General features: G+C 37.5%; 1 protein-coding gene across 2 annotated transcripts in view; it reads right to left on the bottom strand.

The window, feature by feature from the left end:
* Cdc14 (cell division cycle protein 14) overlaps positions 1 to 15,765 on the bottom strand; it is a 176,625-nt gene extending 160,860 nt beyond the window's left edge. For both annotated transcript variants that reach the window (XM_083117429.1, XM_083117430.1), the window contains exon 1: positions 15,058 to 15,765. In XM_083117429.1, coding sequence (XP_082973555.1) covers positions 15,058 to 15,106 — 49 coding nt within the window. In that variant the 5' untranslated portion in view covers positions 15,107 to 15,765. The remainder of the gene's footprint in view (positions 1 to 15,057) is intronic.
* Positions 15,766 to 27,800: the final 12,035 nt, after the last annotated feature.

Here is a 27,800-nt window from a genome sequence, read left to right as displayed (position 1 = left end):
TGGATTCACAGCCAGTAAAATCCTCTGCGGGGTTCGTTTTGTGCTTTGTCCATGTGTGGTGTTGGTGATTGTCCTTTCATCAATTTAATCTTATCACCGTTTATCGTCATCGTCGCGATTAGCCAAAAGCTTGTAAAATAACCAAATTAATCCAATCTAAGCTTCAAATCATGATTGCACCTGAAACAGGATGGCCAAAAAATGGCAAACCACTCAAAATCCTACCTCCCCCCAACTCTCATCACGTTTAACACTTGTACAGTCACGGACACTTCTGGATTCTAGTGATAGCATTGAAAGTCATTCGGTTTGTTACAATCCAGAAGTGTCCGTGACTGAACTCTGTTTGGAAACAACTTATCCTCCAATATAGCTTATGCAGTTCCACTTTTTGGAACAATGAAGTTCGAATCCAAGCAACAAAGCTCATTGTCCCCTTCATGCATTTTTGTAATTAGAAAAGATAAGTGTCCAGGATCACACATGACCCCCATCCAGAGTTTGTTATGAAGTCCTTTGATTACTACATTCACGTTTTACTTGCAATATAGCTCATAGTTTTACTACTCGGACTCGTAGTTTTCTTGAAATAGTTACACAGGCATTGTCACCGCGAATGCTTCGTCTATTTCCGATCCCATCAGACAGTAATAAATAGGCATTCGCCATGGTACTGAATTCTGAGGTAAGTTTCGAAACATTCTAGCCACGTGATACACCGAGTATGTTTATATTGAAGAACAAGATGTGGTTACAGAAACAATGGCGATAATGATGTGGCAATCAAGCGGAAAATAGAAATATTGTTTTCAATACAAAACACCCTAAAATGAAGAAAAAACATTCGTCTTGGAATTGTGAGTAGCTTCAGGTAATGGAGGAAAGGACTCTACACATATTCCTTGCGTTTTGAGAAAACAAACTAACTAATCATATACGTAATAATTGCGAGGATTGTTTGTCAAGATCATGATGTTAAAACGTAATGTCAAAACTGTGTGTGACATGAATATTTTTCAAATACTGATAATAACAATGAACCAAAAATATAATAGGGTATGTAACTTTAAAGGGTACAGAGTGCAGGGATTAGTGCACAATAATTACATGAGATGTACGGTGTGCGCGCTTTAATGGATACAGCACACACGTAAAAAGGGAACAAACTGTGATGTTTCACCTAACTGCCGCACTCTTTGAGTAGATTCATTGTTTCATTTATTCATTCGCAAAATGATTATATCGCTTTGCTCTTCGATATAAATTAGCAGGAGGGAATGATGGAAACTTAATCTCTGAACAAAATTATTACTCTTGCTGTTACAAATTCCCCCAACCCCCTTTTAAAAAACAAAATTGTTCATTTCGTGACATATACAAGGGCTGGACAAAAAGTAGTGGCCACACTGCTGTCACGACTGACTGACGATTCTGTGAACCACAGGGTTGTCGTAGCTGAGACGAGCAAGCGTGGCGAGTGGGAACGGCTGTGTGTTATTGAAATATTGCAGTGTCGTGAAGTAGAGGAGGGCATTGCAAGCGCACTAACAATGTGTTCACGAAACTGGAACAACGTGCGTGGATCAAAATTGAAGTGGCACGTGGTCGGAGTTCAGAAGACTGTCCTCAGGGACTGCGTGAGGCATGTGGTGATGTAGCGTTGTCCTATCGTACAGTGGCACGATGGGTGAAAGTGTTTCGTGATGGCAGGGATGCCGTTTAGAACAACTCCAAACTGACAACAACACAATTCAGCTCCTTGCTTCCCTGCTGGAGGTGGATCTACGATGGACTGCGGCGCGGCTTAGCCGCGGAGGGAGGCGTATGCCACAAAACCGTGCTCCACATTCTGCACATGCTAGGGTTCCGCAAAATTGCAGCACGTTGGATACTCCATCAAATCACCGAGGTGTAAAACTGGCATCGCTATGCACTTGCACAGAACTTGCTGAACCGCTACCAGAGGGAAAGTAAGGACTTCATTGGAAGGATTGTCACTATGGACGAAGCCTGGGCTCGCTCGTTCGAACCACGATTGAAGCGGCAATCCAATGAATGGAAGCATCAAGGATCTCATCGTCCAAAGAAAGTGTGACCTGCACAAGAAGGTGGTGTGAAGGTGATGTCCATTGTGGCGTATGACACACATGGGGTCATACTGCACCATGCGATGCAGTCTAGTACTGCAATTTCCTGGAACACCACCTCCGTCCCGCACTCAAGAGAAAGCGACGACGTCTGCTGTCACGGACTCCCAATATCCTGTATGACAATGCAAGATGCCACACTGCTAACGCTGTGACGGATCTCCTGTGTAATTGGCGACGGGAGGTACTGACACACCCACCGTATCCAACCGACATGTCTCTCTTCGCAAAAATGGAAGAACCACTTCGCGGGAAGCATTACGATACAAGAGAAGTCACCATCTGTGCTACAGGGCGGTCATTGCGGAACATCAACATAAATGGACGCGCTGACGGTGTACGACGCCATCCACAAGTGTGGCAGAAGGTGTTCGATGTGAGGGAGGGCGATTACACTGAAGCAATGTAACTGGTGTTTCATCTGCCAATAAAGATAGGTACGAATTACAGCAGTAGTGCCACTACATTTTATCCAGCCCTTGTATATATAAAAAGTAGAGGCATCATTAAGAAAACCGTCAACACACTACTCAATTTAAGGACAAACAAATGCACAATAAAATTGATCGTGCTGTTAGTAAGCTAGAGTTAATACAGCTTAATTCGGACATTCAAGCCGCGAAAATATTCAGTATAGTTTACTGCGAGTGATGTGAAGCACTGGAAACTGCCTCGGAGGAGGCAGCAGTGAAAATGCTGGAGAATTTGTATATCGAGTGTCATTTCGTTTTTCTACCCTACAGGTAAATTGGGACGCTTGAGGGAAGAAATCATGATACAGATAAATTAAATTTTTAAATTAAAAATGTCTCTTCCAGCATTCGAACTAATGAAATCTGGTTTTGCTAGGAAATGTGATAAGTAGGGCTAGGATTTTTATGATTTAGCATATTTGTTTTTGATGAGGGTGATGTGTTCCCTAAATATATAGAAATTCATATTGTGAAGAAACTTATTGAATTAAGGTGCTTTTTAAGGGCATATTTGGTCATTTCTACGTGATAAAGCATATTTTGATGGATTTTCGGTCATATTCAGCATATTTTCGCTTTTTCAAGAAATATACAGTCATTTTCCAAGTGGATTCGTTCTTACTCGCATGTTCAATCGAGGTTTCGTTTTCTTGAACTGCAGCAAAATCTTTTTCATTTTTAATTGAAAATTTACAGAAAGTATACATTTTGCATTTCAACTCATCAGGGTCAATAAAGTGAACTAAGATAGTATGTATATGACCATATTTCAGCATAAGTTAGATATTGATGTTTGAAACAATCTAGTTATAAGGGGATATTTTTCAGTGCATATTTTGTAAAATTGTAGGTCATAAAAATCCTATCCCTAGTGATAAGACATTGAGAGGAAGGTGATTGATGGAATATCGTTACATTATTCCAGGAGTTGCATATTTCATGGTTGGCAAAAATTTTAAAGAAAAAGGAGTTTTTTGTTTCGTAATCTACAAGAGGGGCTCTCCGATTGCCCAGTTGGAGCGTCCTAGCCTTGTAATCTAGGGGTCCCAGGGTCGATACCCGGTGGAGGCACATGGCGGTTCGGATCCCACTTTAAACTGTAGGTCCAGTCCCAATTAAATGAGTAGTCTACAAGAATATATTCAATGCATAATTTCAAAGAAATAGTCACTGAACAATTTCGATGTCTGCAAACTGTTTGCAAACATATCTCGATGTCCACATCAAAATCTTTGAGAAGTACCGAGAAAATCTAGTAAAATCAAACTATAAAGGTCCATGCGAGATCAAAAATTTAAATTTGATAATTCCAGAAGCAATAATTAGATTTCTATTTTCGCTCCCAACTGCACATTTGTTTCCCGGTTACCTTAAAAATACAAAAAAATGACAAAAGTGAAAAGGCGTCGAAGTGAGAAAGGTAACCTTAGTTAACATCCTAAAACATGGAATGAGCACCAATTCAATTTCCTAAACAAGGAACTTACTTCTTTCCGCACAACGAGTCATATTCGCTAGATACACAGAACACCTTTGTCATGAAAACTTCACCAGATTCAGACCCCCATCCCCATACAAAATCTTGGATGCACTACTGCTTCAAATACTGATCTTAATTGAGCGGCTCGGGAGTAAAACTTTATAACTCGCACTCCGTTCAAAATTGAATTAACATCACATTCAGTTGCTGCACAGTCTCCAGTTGCTGTACAATCGTGAATGATATTCCTTCAGTAGCCAGTGAAGAAACACACGGGAACATCTGGGTAACCCATAATTGGATTGTTATTTGAAGTCCACTTTATGCACAAATAGGGTAACCGGGACTGGACATACAGCTTAAAGTGGAATCCGAACCACTGTTATATGTGCCTTCATTCGGTATCGAACCCTCTTCATTACAATGTGAAGACGTTACAATTACGCCATCGGGGAGGCCCGGTTAACCCATTAACCACAATGTAATGAACGAACTTTCACCTGCGTTATATTTTTCGGTTCCATACTTCTGTAGGTTATCAAATTTTACTCCCGGCCGCTCAATTATCAGAAGGATGTATCTTCTTGATTCCGCAAATTCAACACTTGTGTGAAAGCACTATTTTAACAGTTAAAATGCTAAACTCTAAAACTAAAAACATCGATGTGCATATGCATTTCCTGAATTTTTCTAATTTTATGTCAACTTTCTTGCGACTTTTTGCTATCTCAGCGATGATTGATTGGTTTTATTTTACTTCGCGTTTTGTGTCTCTTGGCTAATTGCGAAGATGGGGATGAAATGATAAAATTGATGAATGGACATTTACAAACAACCATGCCCGAGCGGGATTCGAACCCGGGACCCCATGCGTCGCAGCGCGATGTTATCTCAGCGATGAGAAATACTGATTAGATGAAAGTGATGAAGAGAAACTCTCAAAGAAACACCTATGCCAGAACTGGAACCTTAGGTATCTAGATCGTGAATTAACCAGTCAACGTATTCTGCCACTGAGTTGGCCTTAACATTGATAGCTTTATTTACAAAACGGCTTTCTTTCTACAATCCGCATTCTTTTATCTGAAAAGATAAGCCACATAGTCAAATATCAGATAACAGTGAGAACCAAATAAAGACAGAGATTCTAGATTTCGTGTTTTTAGTTTTAAACCAATAATGTTTCCAACGGCGCGTGGCTAGCAAAACACCATACAGAGATGAAACTGCGAGAACGTTGGCACAGATTTTGGTCCTCCGCCAGTGAAGAATTCATTCCGATATTAAAAATTTGTTGAATATCAAGTGTAACTGGTTAACCTTTAAAAAAATAATAAACAAAACCTGGTATCAGAAATGTTATTCTAAATATGCCACAAGTATTAGCTATTGCAAATGTGACAGTAAAACTCACAATACCACTGGAATTGTGATGACTGAAAAAAAATGCATAAAGCTTTTCTTGCATGTTACTCGGCACAGTAAGTATACAGACAGATTCGTTTTTCAATGTGTTTTCTGAGCATACGTTCCTTTCTATAGTCTATACATAGTATTACGCTGCGTGCCAGAAGAACTTTGCACATCAAAATAGAGTGAAAGAGTATTTTTTAAAAAAAAATATTTACTAATCTGTTGTTTGTGCTCACTTTCGAGAACACCGTGCATTATATCATCTTACTTCTTGTGAAACTAAGACGGTTTTCGGTACTTTAAAGCAAGCTGTTTGTTGCAGAAGGCTCTCGCAATTCTTATAATGCTAACGAAACATATTATTTTACAGTCCTTGCGGATGAATTTCGCATGTACTATTATTTAAATGGCAGTTTAAATTTTATCGGCACTGTGCTTAGTTAGAACTTAGAATAAAATAGAATAGTTTAACAATCGGGATTTTGTATATATTTTTACACAAAATATTTCCCATTTTTGTCCATGAAAGTGTAATTGTGTTGTGAATCATCAGAAAGTTAATGAGTTTACAGTTTAGTTTGCATATTGCATTTTCCTTTTATATGAGCTTCACCTTGTACAAGAGTTGCAAAAAACCGGCTTTATTTTGAAGGGACTTTAACCGATAAAAAGCAGACATTTAAAAAAAAGTCGTAAATTTTGGCTTTTTGCCAAATACAGCTAACCGATTTCACTTGAAGTTACTGTTATGAGTTTACAGGTTTGTAGTGACATTTTACAACTAGATAAAAAAAATACATGATGTAGCAGCCAAGACCTTTATGACCTAAATATCACCAAAATATGCTCTTATGACCTAAAATTGTACAAAATATGCACTATAATATATGCCTGAAAATTTTCACCTGGTGTCTGAATTTTTCAATTCAGTAATTAAAAAAAAACATGTCTAATACTTCAAGTTGGCTTACGGAAATTTCAATCACCTTTTCTCTTTAATAACGAGTGCAGGTAAAAGGTAAAGTTCCCGTGCACACAGCACTGTACCATGAAGGCACATTTTAGGGATGTGGGGGTAGGGCCCCATACATTCTCGATCTCGGCCATTTTGGAGGTGATTTGATCAGCACCACCCTCTGGCCGCACGGTTGCATATATATTCAGGATAAAATCCAGTCTTCGAGGGCTCGTAGCTTATAAACGAGGCGTCACAAAAAACGTTTTTCTTAATGAGCACCGTACCATGTAAATGTTTGTACAGTGACACGTTATCTCTATTATATACTTCGAGACTAGACGGAGATTTGATTTGCTTTACTTTACTTCGCTTTTGTGCCACTTTTAGCAAATTTCAAACATGGGGATTTGAGTTTGAGTTGGTGTTTTAAGTCCACTTTATGCACAGTAAGGCTAATCGGGACTGAACCTACAGTTTAAAGTGGGATCCGAACCACTTGTGCCTCCACCGGGTATCGAACCCGGGACCCCTTGATTACAAGGCAATGACGCTACCACTGTCCCATGGGGGAGGCCCTATACATGGGGACGAGTGATGATATGATGAATGGACATTCACAAACATCCATACCCCGAACGGGATTCGAACCCGGGACCTATGGCGTCGTATCGCTATGTGCTAACCACTCCGCTACGGGGGCCGACTAGACGGAGACACACTCCCAAATCTCGTCTCGTATCGATACCATCCCTAGACTATAAAACAAAAATACATGTATTTTAATGCCACACTATTTTCAATGCTCGTTCGAACTTTGCAAATATATGGGGAAATGCTTACGCAAACTATTTTAGTCGAGGGGAAGTCTTTCCCAGCGTGTGATTGGACGGGCAGAAAATAAATTCACTTATATACAAATTTAAATTATTTCTCTTTTTTTGTTATTTAGCGTCGCTTTTTGCCACATTGACTAATCGCGACGATGAAGATGAGTGATAAGATAAAGGGACACTCGCAAAGAACACCCATGCCCAAACCGGGACCCCTGGCGTCGTAGCGCGCTGATAATCACTCCGCATGTAATATTAAAATTTGAGCGCCAACATCAGACTCCGTTGGTGTAGACACGTGCATCGGAAGCGAAGGGAAGCAAGGAAATATGCTCCTTTATTTTTATTTTTACTCCATGGGCATTGTGGATAAAATCAGTTCATTTGATGTATGTATATAACTCACAAATTGGAGCCCACGGAAGTTGGTAAAAGAAGGCAGGGGAAATTGGTTAACTTTTATGGAAGTAAATAGAAATCATGAGAGTGAGCGAGATAAAGAAAAGTTGGGAGCAAAGCTGCATACAGATGACAGTACTGTGTTATACAATATTATTATTAAAACTAACTGGTGCATTACGTATTTGTATGGAAGTGTCTGTGCCTATATCACCATTTACAGAGCTTCCATAGCAAAATAAGTACAAAAGTTTAAAACAAGGCTCAACTGCAACTTCAACCAAATCAATTATTTGAGTTGCAACAAGCTAAAATGATCACCAACATGGATTATTTTTCAGTAACAGAAAAATAACTAACTGTGAAATATTCGTTCGCTCTCATTTGTCTTTGACGGACCCTACTATTGCCTACAGTTACAAATTTAGTCTTAATGTAAACACAGTACAATTAAACAAGATAGAGAACAAACAGGGACAAACCAAGATGCAGCCTTGGGCACTCTTGCTACTAGCTGCTTCGGTATTCAAATGTTTTTGTTTGTTAGGTTAACCACGATAGGGGAATGAGAAGGTGGAATGAAGTAAAGAGAAAAGGAAGTGGAAGAAAAAAATTGAGGGCTTCACAAGAGGTATTATCCCAGCATTGTCTGGAGTGACTGAGGGGGAAACCACGGAAAAACTGGGATTTGCAAACATCTGTGAAGGGATGATGAAAATCGATTTCGATGAACGAGACTTTTCGTCGGAAGAGGCCCAGAACACAGAGCAGTGGAGAAAGAGGACTCAAATACCCTACCCGAATATAGTAAGCTTTATACTAATCCATCAACACTGAAATAGCGGACACCTAAAGAAAACATCAATAAATCTATCCTCCTGGCCTGACGTTATTTTTCAGCCTCAAGTTTGATTGTGATGCACAAAAACGAGTCTTTGAAGTCACCTGACATCCGCTGGTCTCCTTGAGACATATATTATTGACAGGAGCGACGCTTGGCAACATCTACCAATATTAGTGAAATGTGCTAATCATACGTTTCTAACAAGTTTTTAAAATGCGTTTGTGTCAGTAGTTGCAACCTTCTATTCAGACTGTCTAGACTAAGATATCACAGAATAAATATTCCCTTTTGTCTTGAAATAATTATGTGTGTATTAAACAATATGAGGTGAGGAAAGTCATGCATCATTATTTTCACCACCAAAATCAATACACAGGTGCAGAAAAGCTATTGAAAAATAGTAAAAATGTCGCAGGTCTTCTGATGCCCAAATATTAAGTCATGATATCTTAGTGTGACCACTAAATTAATCAAAAAGCATACCAAGAGAGAACATTATATCAACTTTAAAATAAGTTCACACAGTTTCACTTTCATTTAACAATGCATATACATGAGGTTAGTAATATTAAAAACACATCCTCCACAGGATTCCACATATTCTTACCCCAGCTTCATATCTACTCTCAGCATTAGTATGTCACACAAATGCTGTTAACTTTATCTTAAATTACTTACATTACAGTAATGATTAATATATAATTTAACATTATGTTGTTGTTTTTTTTAAGTCAAGTTCAAATGGCCTCCCTCTTGATGGCAGAACCCATTCCTTCGTGAGTGTCCCATCATCAATTTCACCTAAATCACCATTTATCCTCATCATCGCAATTACCATAAAGAAGCAGAGGAGCGATGTAAAATAAGAAAAATGCAAACACAAAAACAAAAGTTTAAAATCAAACATTCTTTTCAACCATTCTGGTTTATCTCTGAATGCACTTGATGAGTACATAAGTGGGCAGATTGAAATAAATACCTAATTGGTATTCATGCAATGGAATTAACCATGCATAGAACAACACAGACAAAGAGTTTTTGTCATCTTCGAGTTTTTAAAAACTAATAAATGTTGTCATTCTTTTTCAATCCTATACCTTCAGTTATGTTTTATTTATATTTCCATCTTAAGGTATCAACGAGTAAAAAACAATCTACATTCATCCACATGTTATTGGTTTCGAACCCTTGACTCGTGATTTCGCAGTTCAACACTTATCTCTAACCAACACAGAAGCTGGCAAATTCCATCAACTCAATTGCATACAAAAATGTGGACAACACCGGTGTTCATTATTAAAGCAACCATCCAAGTATTTGCTTTCATATTAAGAGAAATCTTATCAGCAAAAACTAGGACTAAAAATTTAAACGTCCAACAACAATAGTCATAAATTGCTGATTTATTCATACAGACACACACATTCCTACATGCTTATTCATACATTTTTCAAATTTCGTTTCTTGAGGGAAATATCAAAACATGATCAAAATTATGAAATTAAAATGTATCCAGATGTAAAAACAACAAGGATAACCAAAATCTTAGGTAATGCACATTAATGTAGTATGCTTTCGTTTGACTCTTTAAAGAAATAGAAAGATAATATCAATGTGTTGTGCACAAAATACACATCTTAACATAAACTGCAAATTCATGTTACATAGTATTGTAAATTTAGGCAGCTTAGAACTGACGCAATAAAATAATGTAATAACCACTTATTTAATCTGAAATATACAGTTTCACCGAAATTTCACACAGACAGAAAGGAAGACAAAAAGTGCATGACAAGCTTTTGGGTACAATATGCTATTTAAAATCCAATACACAACTAAATCGTAAGACAACTTAAACATGGGGTCATATATTTATCTTTTAAAAAATTTAGGTGGCAAGTAACCTCTTTTGCAAAAAAAAACTTGGGTTCAGCTGCTTAAATGCAATACTTGTGTTGTCTGTCAGAAGCAAACCACCCTAGTGTAATGCAGAATTCAAATAGAACTCCACATTATCAGAAATAAATTATCAAATGTAAATTCCTGCTCCTTGTTTTTAAGAAAGCAGTTATTGCAAAAATGTTGTCAAAGTCTGATTATAAGTCCATATGTTCCATAAGAGCGAAAGCCCAAATACATCATACTCATATCTCTCATCATAACCTTGTTTGCTATACTTCTGACATCCACAGAAGAACAAGAAACTACCCCAAAAAGAGCTTACAAGCCATATACACCCAACATTCTAATTATTAAACAAAAATATTTTTGGTGGAAAGGGGAAATGAATACTGAAAAATATAACTAATTAAATAAAAGCATATAAATCCCATTTTCCCACAATGCATTGGTGACTATTAAATTTTTCTGCATAGCTGAATAGCAAGCACTCTCACCGAGTGGGAGCTTCAAACTTTCGGTAAAGTGAAAACTTACTTGCAAACATTCTTTCTCTTAGCATGCAATCCATTTTCTACCACATTCCTCTGTGGTAGAGTGGTTAGCACAACCATGATGTCAGGGGTCCCGGTTTGAAATCCCAGCCTGAGTGTTCTTTGTGAGTGTCTGTCAATTTCATCATTCATTCCCATCTTCGTGATTAGCCATAAAGTGGCAGAAAAGCAAAGTAAAATAAACAAAATCAACCAATCAATGAACGTGCCATGAAGGCATATGGATCAGAGTGGCTCTATTACATGCAATTCCAAATCATATTAATCTTGTGTACTGTGTTTGCAAATGACTGCTAACATAAACTGAAAATGTATTTGGATAAATCACTGACTATGGTCCATCCAATAAATTACAATGGGTAACGGTTCCAAATGTTTAATGTTTTTCTACAAGCTTTATTAGAGTATTAGGAATTGCTTTAAAATACTGGAAATGGTTGTGGAAGGAAGTTAGAAGCTTGGAGAAACTAATTAGGGTACTTTAGTATTATTTCATTTCAGACCGTCTGTTTTCTGGGAAAGCAAAAGAAACACTTAGGTTAGGTTAAATGACTCATGTTTGTGAGGGGAATATAATTTAACGTAGAGAAATGAGGTAGTCTGTATAATACTAAAGAACCCTAATTAGTACAGCTGAAAGCTTCACTAACCATTATTTACCAGAGAAACTGTGATATAAAAAGTAGCTAATGTCAGCATGCATCCTGGTTTTCGGTTGACTGTGACACAAGTTTTCATGATTTTCATGCGAGACTCGCATGTGTGATCATGCACAAGACCAGATATTATGTGATCAGGTGTTTAAAGCATTTAGGGATGTCAATGTAATGATCAGAGCCCTAAACCTGATCCAATAACAAAAAGATTTGAGAATATTTTATTAATGCCAAGAGCCCTAGATCTGACCAACCTCACATAACAAGGAAAGCATTTAGTGATGAATTACCCTCTCGCACCCCATGCATGTGAACTAGAGGGCAGCAGCAGCAGTGCATAAATGATTCTGAAGAATGTGTTAACGGACAGGAACTGTGTAGCATGATAAAATCAGAATTAAACAAATGGAACTTGGGCCTTACAAAAGTTACAATATCAAGAACACATACTTAACCAGGCAAAAAAAAAAAGTACACATGAGGTGCCATAAAATGATGAAAGTAATTAGCCTATAGCCTTCACCTGAAACATGTTTTTTTGTGTTTTTTTTAAAAATACAGAAGTTTCGGTATATAGCATTTTGCTATTGTTCATTCAAGGAAAAGTTATATGTTTTTTTAAATAAATATCATGCTTCGTGTAATCATACTCATGGTCAAGTAAATTAAAAATAATTTAGTAATAATTTAATAAAGATTTCAGCATATCACTTATGGTTCTATTAAATGACATGGACAAAAACTCCATTGGGTATCGAACCTGGGAACCTTCATACACGGTAATGATGTTACTACTATGCCATCAGTGAAACTAACTACCAGAATATTATAATGTGATAAATAGGACCATAAATAATTCCACCCATCACTTTACTATGACCCATCTCAGAATGCTAAAAAGAAGAAAAACTCATATTTAACACAATCTTCATAAAAAATGCAAAATTGCCCAGTTTAACGTGGGTGTACCGAAGGCTCTAACATGATACACTCCTGTTCATATAAAGTAGCATGTTCAATGGGATTACAGAATTAAGCATGTCTGACTGTCTGAACCAGAGTGTATTTTTATGCATGAGAAAATAATTATCATTGCCAATCTCCCTCTGGCATACCATGACTATGTAATGAAAAATGCAATAAAGAGTTCCTAATGTAAAAAAAAAAAAGTTTTGAAGTCTCAAATAATGCTGAAATAATTTTAGATTTTTTTTTTCTGCATGGTAACTTTAACTGATAACTATACACAAACAAAATAAATATGTAAATTAAGATGTGTGGAAAATCGCAACAAATGCTAGAAAATCAATCCTTCAGCACATACATCACAAAACTGCATGAGATGTGAGGTCAGTATTTTAAGAAATAATAACAATAAAAATCTCTAATTGACCAGAACCATTCAGATTCTCAGGTGAAACTAAACATGGATGATTCCCAGATAAAAATTTGCTTGCAGCAAGGTTAAAAGCAAGAGCACCTAGATAAAAAACAGTACTTTCCTGGAAATGATGCCAGGTCATGACTCCAGTTCGATAATGATTTATACAAGTTGTACAAGGTGTGAGAAATTAGTTTAAATGGCCCAAGTTCCTTTTGTTTTATTGCAATTTCATCATGCTAGGAATGTAATTTTTACATGGTTTGATTTCGTTTTACGTCTATTAACACATACTGCAGAGTTTTAGAGATTACTTAAGATTTTGTTCAATATATGCTTTTGTAGTTAGGTTAGGCAGCTCAGGTTTAGTTCTCATAGCATTAAAATAAAGTTCCTAAATGCATTCTACTAAGGTTCCGATTTACTTCTACATTCATTTCTACTAGTCTACGATACTTACTGTCGCTTGTCAATGGAGAATACCACGGGAAGCACGCATGCTTGCATAAGGTAACCTTTAAGTTGTTGTTTTTTTCAACATAAATAACTTTTTTTTAACCCAAACAGTGCTTGTTTCTTTAAGGAATGTTCAAATTTCGTGTGACAATGATTTCTAAAATTCTATGATAATTATTAGTCTCTTTGCTAGGAGGATTTGCAAAAATCATAAAACAAGCGGAACCGTTACCGTTCAAATTAGACGAAATGACTGTGGAAATATGCTGATGTTTTAAAGATGCAAAAAAAAAATATATATAGTAATTTGTGAGGAATATGTCGTGAAAAGTGCATGTGAATTGCCGCTGCCAGAAGCATTCTTTTCACAAACAGGAGTTGGAGGAGCATGCTGCAATCCTAACCTACTCAAAATGTGTAAATAGCAACATTGTAATGAAGGAGCATATTTATAATGTTAAGAGCACCAGACTTTGGACCTGACATCATACCATTATGGTAACAGTTCAGACTGTTTTATGATTTCTCCTAGCACAAAGACTAATTATTGTAGAATTTTGGAAATCATTGTCACACAAAATTTGAACCTTCCTTAAAGTAACGAGCACTGTTTGGACTGGAAAAAACAACTTCAAAATTACCTTACGCACTTCTCATTAACAAGATATTCTCCGTCGACAAGTAACAGTAAATATCGTAGAAGCATGGGAATGAATGTAGAAGTATATCGGAACCTTAGTAGAATGCATTTAGGGACTTTATTTTAATGCTAAGGGAACCTAACATAACCTGCCTAACCTAACCAGAAAAGCATATATTGAACCCAACCTGGTAAAAATTTACTATCCTTCGGACACCTCTAATTTTTTCGTTTCGTCAATTTTTGACATTCGTAGTTACGTATCTGCTTCGTGGAACATTCCTGAAGGTGTATCAACGTTGTTTCGATGAAATTAATTGCAATTTTTCACATTACCAGTACGGCTTTCTGGTAGGCCTTTTTGCAATTATTTTCAATTTCTAGATCCTGATACCGACACGACACCAAATTTTAACTATGTTTCCTAACCTAACCACGTGCAAATGGTTCGCAATTATTTCCAATTTCTAGATCCTGATACTAACACGACACCAAATTTTAACTATGTTTCCTAACCTAACCACATGCCAATGGTTCGCCGACAATGCTACAGGAACTTATTACGGTAAGTAGTTTCTTCTGTAAAAATAAATCAATGTGTCCGAAGGATAGTAAACAAGTACCTTGCTATAAGCTTGTAAATTATATTAATATTTGTGTTAATATTGTTTAATTTTATGAAAATAACAATAAAAATTAAGCCTATATATCCATTACTTAGACATGTTGTGTACTTTGACCTAAGGGTAGTTCCATTATATAGGTATAATAATAATTTTTACTAGTATTGCTAACACCATTTATCTTTTTTGATCTGTTGAGGATGTATTGTATGATGGCCTTAAAATTTGGTGCTCGCTATGTGTACAACGAGTTTTAAACTAACAAGCGATATACATGCATATAAATATTCATGAAAGTACATACCTTTGATGTATTCCGATGCACATACCAATACTTCGTTACTTTCATCCATGTTTGGTGGAAATTAAATTGTCATCGGTTTATCGGGAATATACACACCGTGAAACTTTAAACTCTGCTCAGGACTTATAAGATCACATTTAAAATCCGACCATTTAATGCCACTTCCACACAAATATATGCAAATTGCAAATCATTATCTCGGTTTCTCTCCGCAAAATACTAATATTACAAGAGCATGTTTTATATCTCAAACTCGTAACTGATACCTAAGTGACTTCTATTATGTGCACTGCAATATAAACGTAATACAACATTTCGCGCTAGGTATATTACAACCTCTCTTAAAAGCACATCAAAACCACAATAAACTGATGTGTAATCGATACACGCAATCGAATTCACCGCCAAGGAGTCAGGATGGAACAGTGTGTAATGTTTACACTCGGGCTGGCTACGTAAGAACACGTACACGAAAAGCGTTAGAGTTAACCTCTGTTGTCGGCAATTACGTCCACATACTGCGGGAAGCGAAAATCGAATACAGGTCACTACGCCTAATGCACTTGCTTAAATCAATGCAAACAAAACGAGACGCGATTTACAACACGGTTTCACATTAAAACAAGTACTTCTTCACACAATCTCACTTCTTCATTTGTACTGCAAAAGCGTATACCTCGAACCTACACTGTCTCAAAACAAACTGCCATGTTTGTTTAAATGGATTCAAATGTCACGTGCAACCTCAACAGCCAATCAGGGGAGAGATCTAAATTTATGTCTTCTGAGGGGATCGATCAGAGGAAGTAAGCGGAGACTGAGAAAACATGTATCTCTTTGACGCCATTTTGAATCCAATACAGTGACATTCGAACTCGCAAAATAATAATATCCACAGACTAGAAATCTCATTGGTCACCTCTACAAGAGAAGCTTCCGTGGATTTTTCATCATAAGGAAAACACTTTAAAATATTATTCAAGATTACAATATATTAAATTAGCAACCAGGAATGATTTGTGTTGTGGTCAGGCCCACATATAGGGAGCTTCAGGGGCAACAAAACTTGGGCTCTTCTGTTAAATGACCCCCACTGGAAAAAAGTTGCTTTGAAAAGGGGCACGAAACAAAAACAACGATTTATATTTTGATAGATGTTAAAAATGTTAATAGTACAAATCAGTAGCGGCGATTGGGTGCCAAAACTGAAGGGGGACAGTGACTGCGCAAGGGGCAAGTGACTAGAGGGCGGAAGCGGGGCTTGAAACTATTGTAAGGGGGCATTCACATTAAAACCCATGAAAACACTACATAATAATAATATATTATTATTATTCATGTATGGTGTTTTGTGTTTATCCTTTGTGCAGAGTAGACGTTTACTGCCTAAATTTAAGGGCCGTATTAATAGTTAAATCTCAAGACACTGTGTAAGAGATTCTTAGCCAAGACGATCTTGGTAAGGTAATCTCGTCTTGAGACAGTGTCGTTTCATAGTCGTATCTTGAGAAAACTCTTGGCTAAGATCCTCTCTTCCCAAGGAAGGAGACCTTCTTTTCGCCAAGACCTCGATCATAAGATGCCATTGCCTGAAGTGCTACCAACTTAAAAGAACTGCAAGGGAAATTGTCAAAAGAAACAACAAAACACATTTTGAAATACATTAATAAATTACGTGAAGTTATGAACAGAGTCGTAAAAGTACATTTATTTCGATAAGTGATGATTTTGTTACAGAAGATGAATTACTTTCCTGGCTTTGTACGTTTTTTTTTGTTTAGAGATAGGGCTGTATGTTGGTAGTAAAACAAAAGAAAATCACGCATCGGTGTGCAGTCAAGACGCAAATTCACACCGCTGTAGGTTCATGTTTTGTTGTTCATATACGTTGATGAAAGAGAAACAACAACAAAAGAATTATCTACTCACGGATTAAAACTTATAGATACTAGAGTTTGGACTCAACTTGAATTAGTCTACATAGAAACGACTTACATCAAAACTCAGCGTACTCAATTCTGCGTTAATCTATGCTAAGCAATTTTTTTTTGTCTTGAGAAAAAAGTGTCCCCCCTTTTTTTTGCATACGATCGCTCTCTTTGAAATTCTATAAAAAATAAATGGGTAGTCCGATTCTAATGAAATTTTATTATGGTGCAACGAGAAAGGTTTTAAACAATTCTTAATTTTCAGATTTTTAAAATTTGTCAAAAAAACTATTCTTATCAATTTTTGCGAAACTACTTCTCTTATAATATTGTAGTCCTACAAATACAATTTTGGTCTTGCTTCGAAGGTCTTTGCATCTGTTTTTCAAATCCATTATCATTGTCAATTCACGTTGCAAAACAGATTTTTAATCAATGGAGTACAGGGTGTCTACCAAAATAATAAATCCAAAATTCTTGACCTTTCTTCCCTTTCTTAACCTTATTTAATCGTTCACTACTTAGGCATAGTTGCAAATTTAGATATTTTTATTCAATGAAAAACCCTTACCAGAAGGCCAGTGAAGATGAAAACTGAAGCTGTGCTTGACTTGCTTTAATTATTAATGCATGTAAAAATTAATGCTCCAGATTTCATCTTAGATGGGGAATGGCCACATTACGTTATGTAATATTTTTACAAGACTTCATGCATACAAGAATGTATTTCTTAAGAACCAAAGTAAACAAATTTTAAACACAACTCAATATAATTTAAATTTCCAAATATTCAATATTTTCAAATCCAAGGACAATTTAACTCGCTACACTGTAAAAAAAATAGCAAACATTCTTGACCACAAACATGATTTCTTGACTTTCTTGACTGGTAGACAGCCTGGAGTAAATATGTACATGGAACGTGTCCAACACTGTTAGCACTAAGAGCCTGCAGTTTCTATGGTTCAACGGACATCCCTGCATTGAGATGTGCGAGAACCATTCCAATTCAACTTTTTTTGGGACACAAATTTGATACATTATACTATATTAGAAAAATCAATTCATTTGTGAATATATATCCATAAGCATAAGATAAAAAAAGTTTTAGTTGAGCAAAATGGGCATTTACAGCTGCAGGCTTGCATTTGAGGAATCTTATGAACTTGAAGCTTACCAACCTTACCACTCTTTCACTGTAGCATCAATCTGTTTGAACATAATTTCCTTACATCAGTCTAATACTGGGATGCTTCTCCATTTTCTACCCAAGTATCAAATTGCAACAAACGAGAAAGGGCTATCTAGTCCAAATTTACCTGCACATTGTCATGTTTTTTCAGAAAACCATAGAACAGATGTTGTTCACTTTGTTAATATTTACAATTTTTTCCTGAAATCTACTTGATGTCCTCTTTCCACATATATAAAATAGAAGAAATCATGAAAGAAACTAAAAACTTCTTCTATAGATTCGAAATCCGAAGCGGAATACTCATAATGAGTTTCCACAGTTTCCACAATGTGCACATAAATTGTTCACTCCTATTCTCAAGAGTATAAGCGAGATGCAATGACATAATTCGACACAAGTACAAGTAAAATTCATCAACGAAGAAAGCGTAACTTTTAGAAATTGGAATTTGAAATGGGTGGTTACAATACACGTGAACAAGAGATGCGGAGCGATTATAGCCTGGTATTTATGCACAATATGAGTGTATAGCAAAGGACATCAAATATTCAGAATATGTTAAGAGCTAAACTTTTAACAGAAGACAAAAGAAATCTACTGAATATCTGAGATGTATCAAAGTTTAATGCAAAAGTGTAACAACACACTGGGTGTGTTTTTTATCCCATCATATAACAGAAGGTACAAGATTATGGGATTCTCACATAAATGTGAGATGCACAAACATTACCAAACTAATTTATCCCACTGCCTAATCACAGCCTCTCTACCTTGCTCATTTATGCTGTACCATAGGCTATAGAAACAAAGTAAGAGTCCATGGTCACAAAAAAATGTTCCAGAGAGCTATGATCAATTGAAGGGCTTGGGTGGAAAATATGGTGACATTTTGGTATTTTTGAGTTACAAAGTAAAATGTGCCATCCTTCAATTTTAGAGTGAAATTGCCATGTCATACAATTTGCATTGGACTCGATGAAGCCTTCTGAAATTGGTAAATACAACACGAAAACAATTTATCTACAGTATAGCTTCTAATATTTTTTTTTCATAATGAACTCAGAAATGACGAAGGTGTCACTTAGCATGTTTTACACACTGAACCCTTCAATTGCTTCCTATGAACATTTCTCTTGCATAAGTTACTCATTATTTTTCAAATCGTATAAAGAGTATATATTTTTTACCCAGTCAATTACAGTAACATTAGCTTGATGGTACACTATCATCAGGCTTTTTCCCATTAATGAATGATATCTAGAGAATTTGATGCACTTACTTACCTGAGTAACTTTCAACTGTACCAGGCTATACTGAATAGTTGAAAGCATACCATTCCTATTGTAAATAATTTTGGGTGTGATACCACAGATTTTTATGTTACTTATGTATCGATTGTCTATGCATGTGTGCACATGGTGCATACATACTCCCTCCCATGGATTCCAAGAATATCCACATTTTACAAATTCATAAAATTGATTGATTGATTTAGTTTACTTTACTTCGCGTTTTGTGCCTCTTGGCTAATTTGCGAAGATGGGGATGACTGATGAATGGACATTCACAAACTACCAAGCCTGAGCGGGATTCGAACCCGGGACCCTTGGCATCACAGCGCAATGTGCTAACCACTCGACCACAGGGTCCGGCACAAATTCAGAAAAGAACCAAAGGAATTAAGATAGTTAATTTTTCTAGACGCATGGACATCACTGAAAAGTTAATTTTCCTAGATGCATGGACATCACTGAGAAACATTAAACTGTGTAATAAATAAAAATCAAAACTAATTTACAGGTAAAGCACTAATTTATTTTGAGAATATTCTCGTTCACTGGTCATACATAAAGGAAGGTCACATTTCATTATTTTGTTTGACTCTAAAAAAGGGAAAAGAACATAATCAAGTTAAATGAAATTATGTTGTCCACATATACAAAATACACATGTTTTTGGTGACATTAAAACCATTTAGAAAAATGCATGGTTTTAAGGAAAATACAGTTTTGCAGGATAACTTTTTTGATATTCTTAGTATCAATCAATAGTATCAATGCACACAGCTCTTGGATGAATAGGAATTTAACGTCATGGAAAATGCTAAAACAGTGTTCACAATAAAAATCACAAACGAAGAGATAACCAGGTGGCATCTCATAAAACTAGGATTCCTACCACTATAATTCACTGTCACACACGCATGCTGACGCAGAAAATTGTGTGCGAGAGAAAGAGAGAAACATTGAAAACTGCGTGAATAGTCTTTGATCAAAGTATAAGCTGACCACATTGTTATATTCATATGAACAATCTATTCACAACAAGCTCCTTTGCAGCTCACCATTGTTACAATGCACACGTGTAGGCTTTATTTCTACAGATATGTTATCTGAGGTTCCTTGAAAATTTCAACATTGTCTTGAACTGTTTCCAAGTGTTCTGGACAAATGTGGAAAACGTCGCTTCCATATCCCAAAGGTACTCTCCACAACATTCCTCTGCTGAGCATGGGCATAGTTGTACCTCTTTCAGGATCAGTTGGTGAGTCTTGGAATGGACTGTAGAGGTATGGTCGAGCTGAGCTGAATATCCCTTACCATGAAGAAGTGCACCTTGTCCTTTGGAATATCGAATTATCATAAATACTTCCTGCCCATCTAGCCACAAAGTCAAGAACTCCTTTTTGGGACCTGCCACTACCTGAAAAAATAACAACAAAATATCTTTAAGACTGATCTCACAATTTAAAATACAACCTTGGTGACAATGAAGTTCGACCAGAAAGGACTACGTGATTAAATTCACAGAGGTGGAATAGGTGACCCGCAGAAGTGACGCACGTGTGTAAGAGGAGGCGTGTGAGCAGGCAAGAATCGTGATCCCAGCATGTTGCACCCAAGGTCACGTAAAGAACGAAAACGGGGAACTATACGCGTGACATTGAACTTCGACCAGGCACCAGACCCATACGGTAAATTCCAGATAGTGGCGCATTCGACGGAAGCATGACGTCACGGACACGATAAGGGAGTCCGCCGTATATAAGCGCGTGCTGTGCACCGAGGAACCGCAGTGCATCGTCACCATGGCCAGGGGCAAACCTATTAACAACACCGTGAGGAGAAGAGTGGTGGAGTTGCAACGGGATGGACTCAGTGAACGGGAAATAGGGTGCCAACTGAACTTACCCAAGTCAACCGTCCACTGCATCATCAAACACCACCAAAATACGGGTACTACAGAGCCAGGTAAGGCCCCCGGTCGAAAACGCCTGCTGAGCGTGCGTGCCCTACGGATATTTAGGCGCTATATCCAGACCAACAATCATGTTTCTGTGGCCGAATTACGACTGTGGACTCGAGAACGCTTTCACATTGAAGTGTCAACCAGAACCATTCGCCGTTACCTACAGCGATGCGGTTACCGAGTGTACAAGGCGAAACGTAAACCCTTCCTTTCCATGTTGAACAAAGGCAATCGACTACGGTAGGCACGAATGTACCGGGGATGGACATTTCGGCAGTGGAACAGGGTTTTGTGGACGGACGAATCCATTTTCAATGTTGTGTACGGGAAAATACGGAAAACAGTCATTTGTCGGAAGGAGGAACAGAATGAAGCAAAATGTTATGCACGTCGGGTACAGAAACCTGCGTCAGTGATGGTATGGGGATGCATGACGGCATCTGGGGTTGGCCCACTACACGTCTGTGAGGGCATTTTGAATGCACACGCCTATACACGTATACTGGAGCGGCATCTTCCCACAGTGCGAAGGCACATGTTCCACAAGCGGCGTCTCATCTTTCAACACGACAATGCCAGGCCTCATACAGCGCGGCTGACAAGAGAATGGTTGACTCGCCATCACGTGCGAACTCTGCCATGGCCACCATCGAGTCCCGACCTCTCGCCCATTGAGAATGTGTGGCGTGTTCTTAAGCGACGTGTGCAACAGAGGGGACCCACGACAGTGGCTGCTCTTATCGCCTGCCTGCAGGAGGAATGGCACCGCATCGATGTGGAATACCTTGAACGACTCGTCCGCAGCATGCCCCGACGCATTGCCACAGTTATTCGCCGACGGGGCGGCGTCACACCATGGTAAACAGGATCCCCTCTAACAGTGGTCGAACTTCAATGTCACGTGTAGATGGACGAAAATGTTTATTTTGTGTGGACACCATACATTGCTGCGTTGCAGCGGAAATTTATGTTTTCCTTTGTTCCATGTAGCCTGCTGAATAAAATATGTTCAGCATATGCATGTGTTCTCCTTCTTTCACAACGCACTCCTATATTTGTGACTGGTCGAACTTCATTGTCACTAAGGTTGTAAGAACATTGAAAGTTATAAAGAAAATTCATTCCAAATAAATTAATGCCTAACCACAAATTAACCCAATACACATACCTGATTATTAAAATGTCCATATCTCATGCATTTTGAAATGCAGATAATATTCATTTCTGAAGTTAATAACCCCAATACACATACCTGATTATTGAAATAACCATATCTCGTGCATTTTGAAATGCAGAAAATATTCATTTCTGAAGTTAATAACATGAAAATAACTGTGTTTGTAAAAGTTTTTCAGTATTGTTCAAATCTAAACAATTGCTACATACTTAAAAAATATAGTACAATTAGTTAATGTTACTATAGCACCTATCCTTACCTGCCTAAACTACTCGCATAAGTACACACGAGCAGGATGGTAAAATTGTTCTCATCAGAAAACATGTTCAGTATTTGCTTATAGGCGCATGTAGAATATGATTTATGTAAATGCATGAGTGTATTATGAGAATATCGAAATTACAAAATCAGAGTTTGGACCTGAACCTTTTGTGTCCCAAGCGTCTCGATCGATATACCCAAATGTAACCCTCACGGTCCCAAGCGTCTCGATCGAGACGCTGTGTCAAGGTCGTAGTTTTTACGTTATAACTTTTCTATTTTTGGCTAGAATTTCGATTTTTTTATATTGTTCCTAACACATGTATTTAACAGAAATGTTTTTTTGCATTTTTTTTGTCTTCATGAAAATGGGGGGGAAAGGCGGGAAAAGGGACTTCTCTTTTCAAATTCAAATTTTTGCCGACAAAGGAAGACCTACTTTTTTGTTCTAAAGCAATGCTTTTCACTCCCTCCTGTTAACTGCATTCGAAGGAAGCTCGTTTATCAGTATCCGATGTCAAAATGAAAGTTTTCCGTGAGGGCGCAAACAGGGGGTGGGGGAGGGGGAAGACTGGTTGTTGAATCTGCATTGTGAGAATGGAATTTCGAAGCGGGGTAAAGGAAACCTTTGTTTTTTTAGCACAAGTGTCCACAAGTTGCTACAGGGGTTACCCTGCATTGTCTAAAAATAGAATTTCAAGCAGCTGCAATAATTGGCGCTCATTTTTCACTGCGTTCTAGCTTTCGTCCATGAATGTTGTGCGTAGGTGTCGTTTTGTGCTCAAGTGCGAGGACATTTTTTTGGGTGAAGTGAAAATTTTTTAAAATAATTTTTGGGGGTTTTCTCCCTTCCTCCTCCATATATACGCCAAATTTGCATAAATTTTGCATTTTGACATTTTTTTTCGGGGGCGGGGGAGACACCATTTTTAAGAAAAGTATTTTTGAGGGGATTTCCCCCCTTTCCCCCTCCATATGTACGCCGAATGTGCATAAATTATATATCGTCTGAATCTGTGATTCATTCTGCGTACAACGGTATATCTTTCATATCTCTAGGGTATTTAGTTTCTGAGCTATAGTCATTTCAATGTACCGCTGCATTTTGAAGCTTGAATCAGTGGCGTGCTGACCATTCCTTTTGGTGGTACAACTCAAGTTACATTGGTCATATGATAATAATGCAAATATTTTTGTGTTCCTTACATGTCAGCGATAATTTCAATGTGCATTTTGAACTTTTCATATCCTTTTTTTTCGGGGAGGGCGAGGGGGGGAGAAACCCCATTTTTTTAAAAAAACGTATTTTCAGGGGATTTCCCCCTTTCCCCCTCCATATATACGCTGAATGTGCATAAATTATATATCGTCTGAATCTGTGATCCATTCTGCGTACAACGGTATATCGTTCATATCTCCAGGGCAAATAGTCTCTCAGCTAAAGTCATTTCAAGGTACCGCTGCATTTTGAAGCTTGAATCAGTGTACCATTCCTTTTGAGGGTACAACTCAAGTTACATTGGTCATATGATAATAATGCAAATATTTTTGTGTTCCTTACATATCAGCTATCATTTCCATGTGCATGTCGACACTGTCATGTACTTTTTTCTTGAGAGGAGGGTGGGGGAACCAATTTTTTTCCTGAAATTTTGGAATTTTGAGATTTAGCCCCCTCCTCCGCCACATATACTCCGAATTTGCAAAAAATTCATATAGTCTGAATCTCTGGGTAATTCTGCGTACAACGGTATATCACTCATCTCTCTAGGGCAATTAGTCTCCGATCTACACATATTTAATTGAAACTCTGCATTTTGCTCAAAATCGGCTCGGGACAGGCTTACATGTGAAAAAGGCCTTGGGTCTCAATGTCAAATAAAAATTATCTGAATTATCTATGTACACCTTTGGAATGGAAAATAGAAGAGAAATATTCATGATTTCACAATTATGCTTGTTCAAATATGTTTATGTTAAATCATATATTTTTGTGTAATCATATATACTGTAGTAATGAAATGAAATCAGTGACTACCTTTATTCACCAGGTGATGAACCAAGCTTTGGGGCTATTTTCACCAGGTCTCGTGATTTGTCACTGGAAATTTATTTTATGACACAAATATTTTCTTGCATTCTATATTTTGCACTGCATGTTAGGGAGGGCAGTTAGGTATGCCATGTGTGTGTCTAAAAATAATCAGAAATTTCTATAGTGCACAGGTTAGGTAGTTTGATTAACTGTTATTGTATTGTTTATTTTCCCAAGTTAGAGTGAGTAATTTGACATACATACATTGAAAATGTGTGAAAGATATATCTGGTCTCACCACAATGTGCCCGTAGTTGCACCCAAAATAGAAATACTAGGTACTCTTAACAATCTGTACTCCCACAAGAAAGTAAATGCCTTGCATGGTTTATAAATATTATGTAAAATGTAGATGTTTTTCACTATTTTTAGCTCGCACAGATGTGTCTGTGTAATAAAGTACGTGTGTTACCTTACTGTGAAACAGCCTGAGGGCTTCGTGCAAGTGAATATTGCACCCAGCACGACATTCCACAACAGCAGCTGAAATTTTTCGTCGTTAAGTTAGGAGTGTTAAGTTTGGAGCTGACGTGTTCTTTCGCTATTTTTGTGTGCACATAAACGGTTTTTTTTACTAATAAAAGGCGGCGAAAGTAACCGTAGATGGAAGGTTTTAACTTACTTTAGGATCAAATACATTCTTTATTTGTGTTTTCCGCGAGTTGGAACCAATTTAATATTATGTAAAACATCGAAATCTGTCCATTAAAAAGAAAACAAAACACAATTCTTGAGGGATTTTATTCCATTATTTTTCTACACAACTGAGTAACAAACCGATGCACTACTTCAGTATCAAATAATGTTCATGCAGAAGCAATATTATTATAATACAGGACTACACTTTTCTTTATGAATCAATAAACAGAAGGAAGAGAGGCAGTACAACCAATTAACAAGGTTTATGTCTCCTCAAACTAAGATAATTGCGTAGAGAGTAGTTCAATTTACATACCTGATGCAAAACTGAGGCATAAAAACTGGACAAAACAGCTGCTGCAATGAGAAAATCTTCATAATATCCATCCTCTTCATCATAGTTTCGAACTGCAATGTCCATTTTTATTTTCTCAGGAGAACTTTCTGTATCTCAAGAGACCTGTTTCGTTCTCTTGGCGAATACAGGATCTTAAGAGACCGAATATCGCTCTTACGCTGCCAAGAAGTGTCTATGAAACAGCGAATCTTAAGATGGATCTTGAGAGGGGCCTATGAAACAGGAAAAAACGTCCGGAAGACTCTCTTGGTACAGACTCTTCTTATCCAAGATGGTGAAGCAAACCGTCTCTTGGGCTAAATCTTGAGATACGTTTATGAAACAGCATGGCGTCTTAAGCGAGGTCTCAAGACGCTTTCCTTTCTTGAGAAACGACTATGAATACGGGCCTAAGGCCGTGTCCGAAAAGTGCAAGAACGTACTTGAAGAGTGCGGTTTTCAAGTCGTGGACTGGAAGTATAAGTCTTTCGAATTGCACTTCGACTGCAGCGCCAAATACGATCAGTAGATAAAACTGAGTACTCGTTGTTTTCCTCGCGTTTTAAACACTTATTTTTCACCATAGAAATCGCATAGCATTTTCAAATGTTCGTACACATACATTTCCACAGATTAAAAGAACTTTATCCAACAACTTGCTGGCCCATAACGTATATCTACCTGTGTCGCTGGCTTTCTACCTCCGTGATTTTAAACAAATGAACAACGAGTGCGGAAACCACGTGACCTAGTCACCAACTATCTGCACTGCGACCTGTGCACTTGCGTGCTTCTGTTCTTGGCACTTTCGAACTGTACTAGGTGACGTCACTTCCGCACAAGACCATACTTCAAGTCTGTACTTTGTACCTTTTGAACAGAACCTAAGAGTGGCCTGGAGGTTGGCATGAAAGTAGTTTCCTAGCCCGATGCGATACAGAGACACCTAGCGACATATCAGGGGACTAGGAACTATTTTCCGCTGTCCTAAACCAGAGGCCAGAGACAGAGTACCTTCCTCCCTTCATCACCCCATCCCCTCCTCCGTGACTCCTGCAGTGAGGTTTCCAGGAAAAGGCCACCCACCTGTTTCTTTTCATTCTGGTTACGGAGGCTAAAATTTCTCCACTGGCAAAGCAATTCGCATTTCACTGCATGCTGGCTGACTCTTGCATGGAGCGAGAAGAGTGGCAGGCTCCCGAGACAGAACCTTCATCACTGAAGTTTTGATTGAATAAATTTGGTTGATTACAGCTGTGGCTACTATAATTATGTTGAATTTTCTTTTTGAGGTTGGAATTATCAATTGAGAGTAAAGAAGGAGGTAGAGAATATCAGTTGAAAGAAAGTAATTTTTTTGAAGGGGGTGTTTTTTATACAAAATCGATATAATAATAATAATAAGGCAAAAATTAGTAACAATTATTATTTCAACTATTAACGAATAGAGTCCCTATAATAATTAGAGATGGGCAGGAGCGAAACTACCTGAAATATAAAAAGAGGAAACGTGTGCATGCGTAATAACATATGGAAAAACTGAAAAGGAGAAAGACGGACAAAACAATGTAACAAAATGTACAGTAGTAACAAAGATGTCAGGAAACAATAGTTTAATATTGAACTTAACACTTTGATGAAGTAGTTTTCTTTGTTATGATCTGAATTAAGTCCCTTTGCACAGTTCTCATCGTTGGAGTTCGCAACAGCTTTAATCGGTCAAGGTTGATTGATTTTGTTTATTTTACTTCGCCTTTCTGCCACTCTTGGCTAATGATGATATGATGAAATTGATGAAGAGACGCTCACAAAGGACACGTATGCCCAGACCGGATTCGAACCCGGGACCACTGGCGTCGTAG

This window comes from Lepisma saccharinum, chromosome 2 (genome assembly GCF_977018435.1).
Source record: "Lepisma saccharinum chromosome 2, izLepSacc3.1, whole genome shotgun sequence".
NCBI classification, from domain to species: domain Eukaryota; kingdom Metazoa; phylum Arthropoda; class Insecta; order Zygentoma; family Lepismatidae; genus Lepisma; species Lepisma saccharinum.
This window is presented reverse-complemented; position numbering and strand designations above follow the sequence as displayed.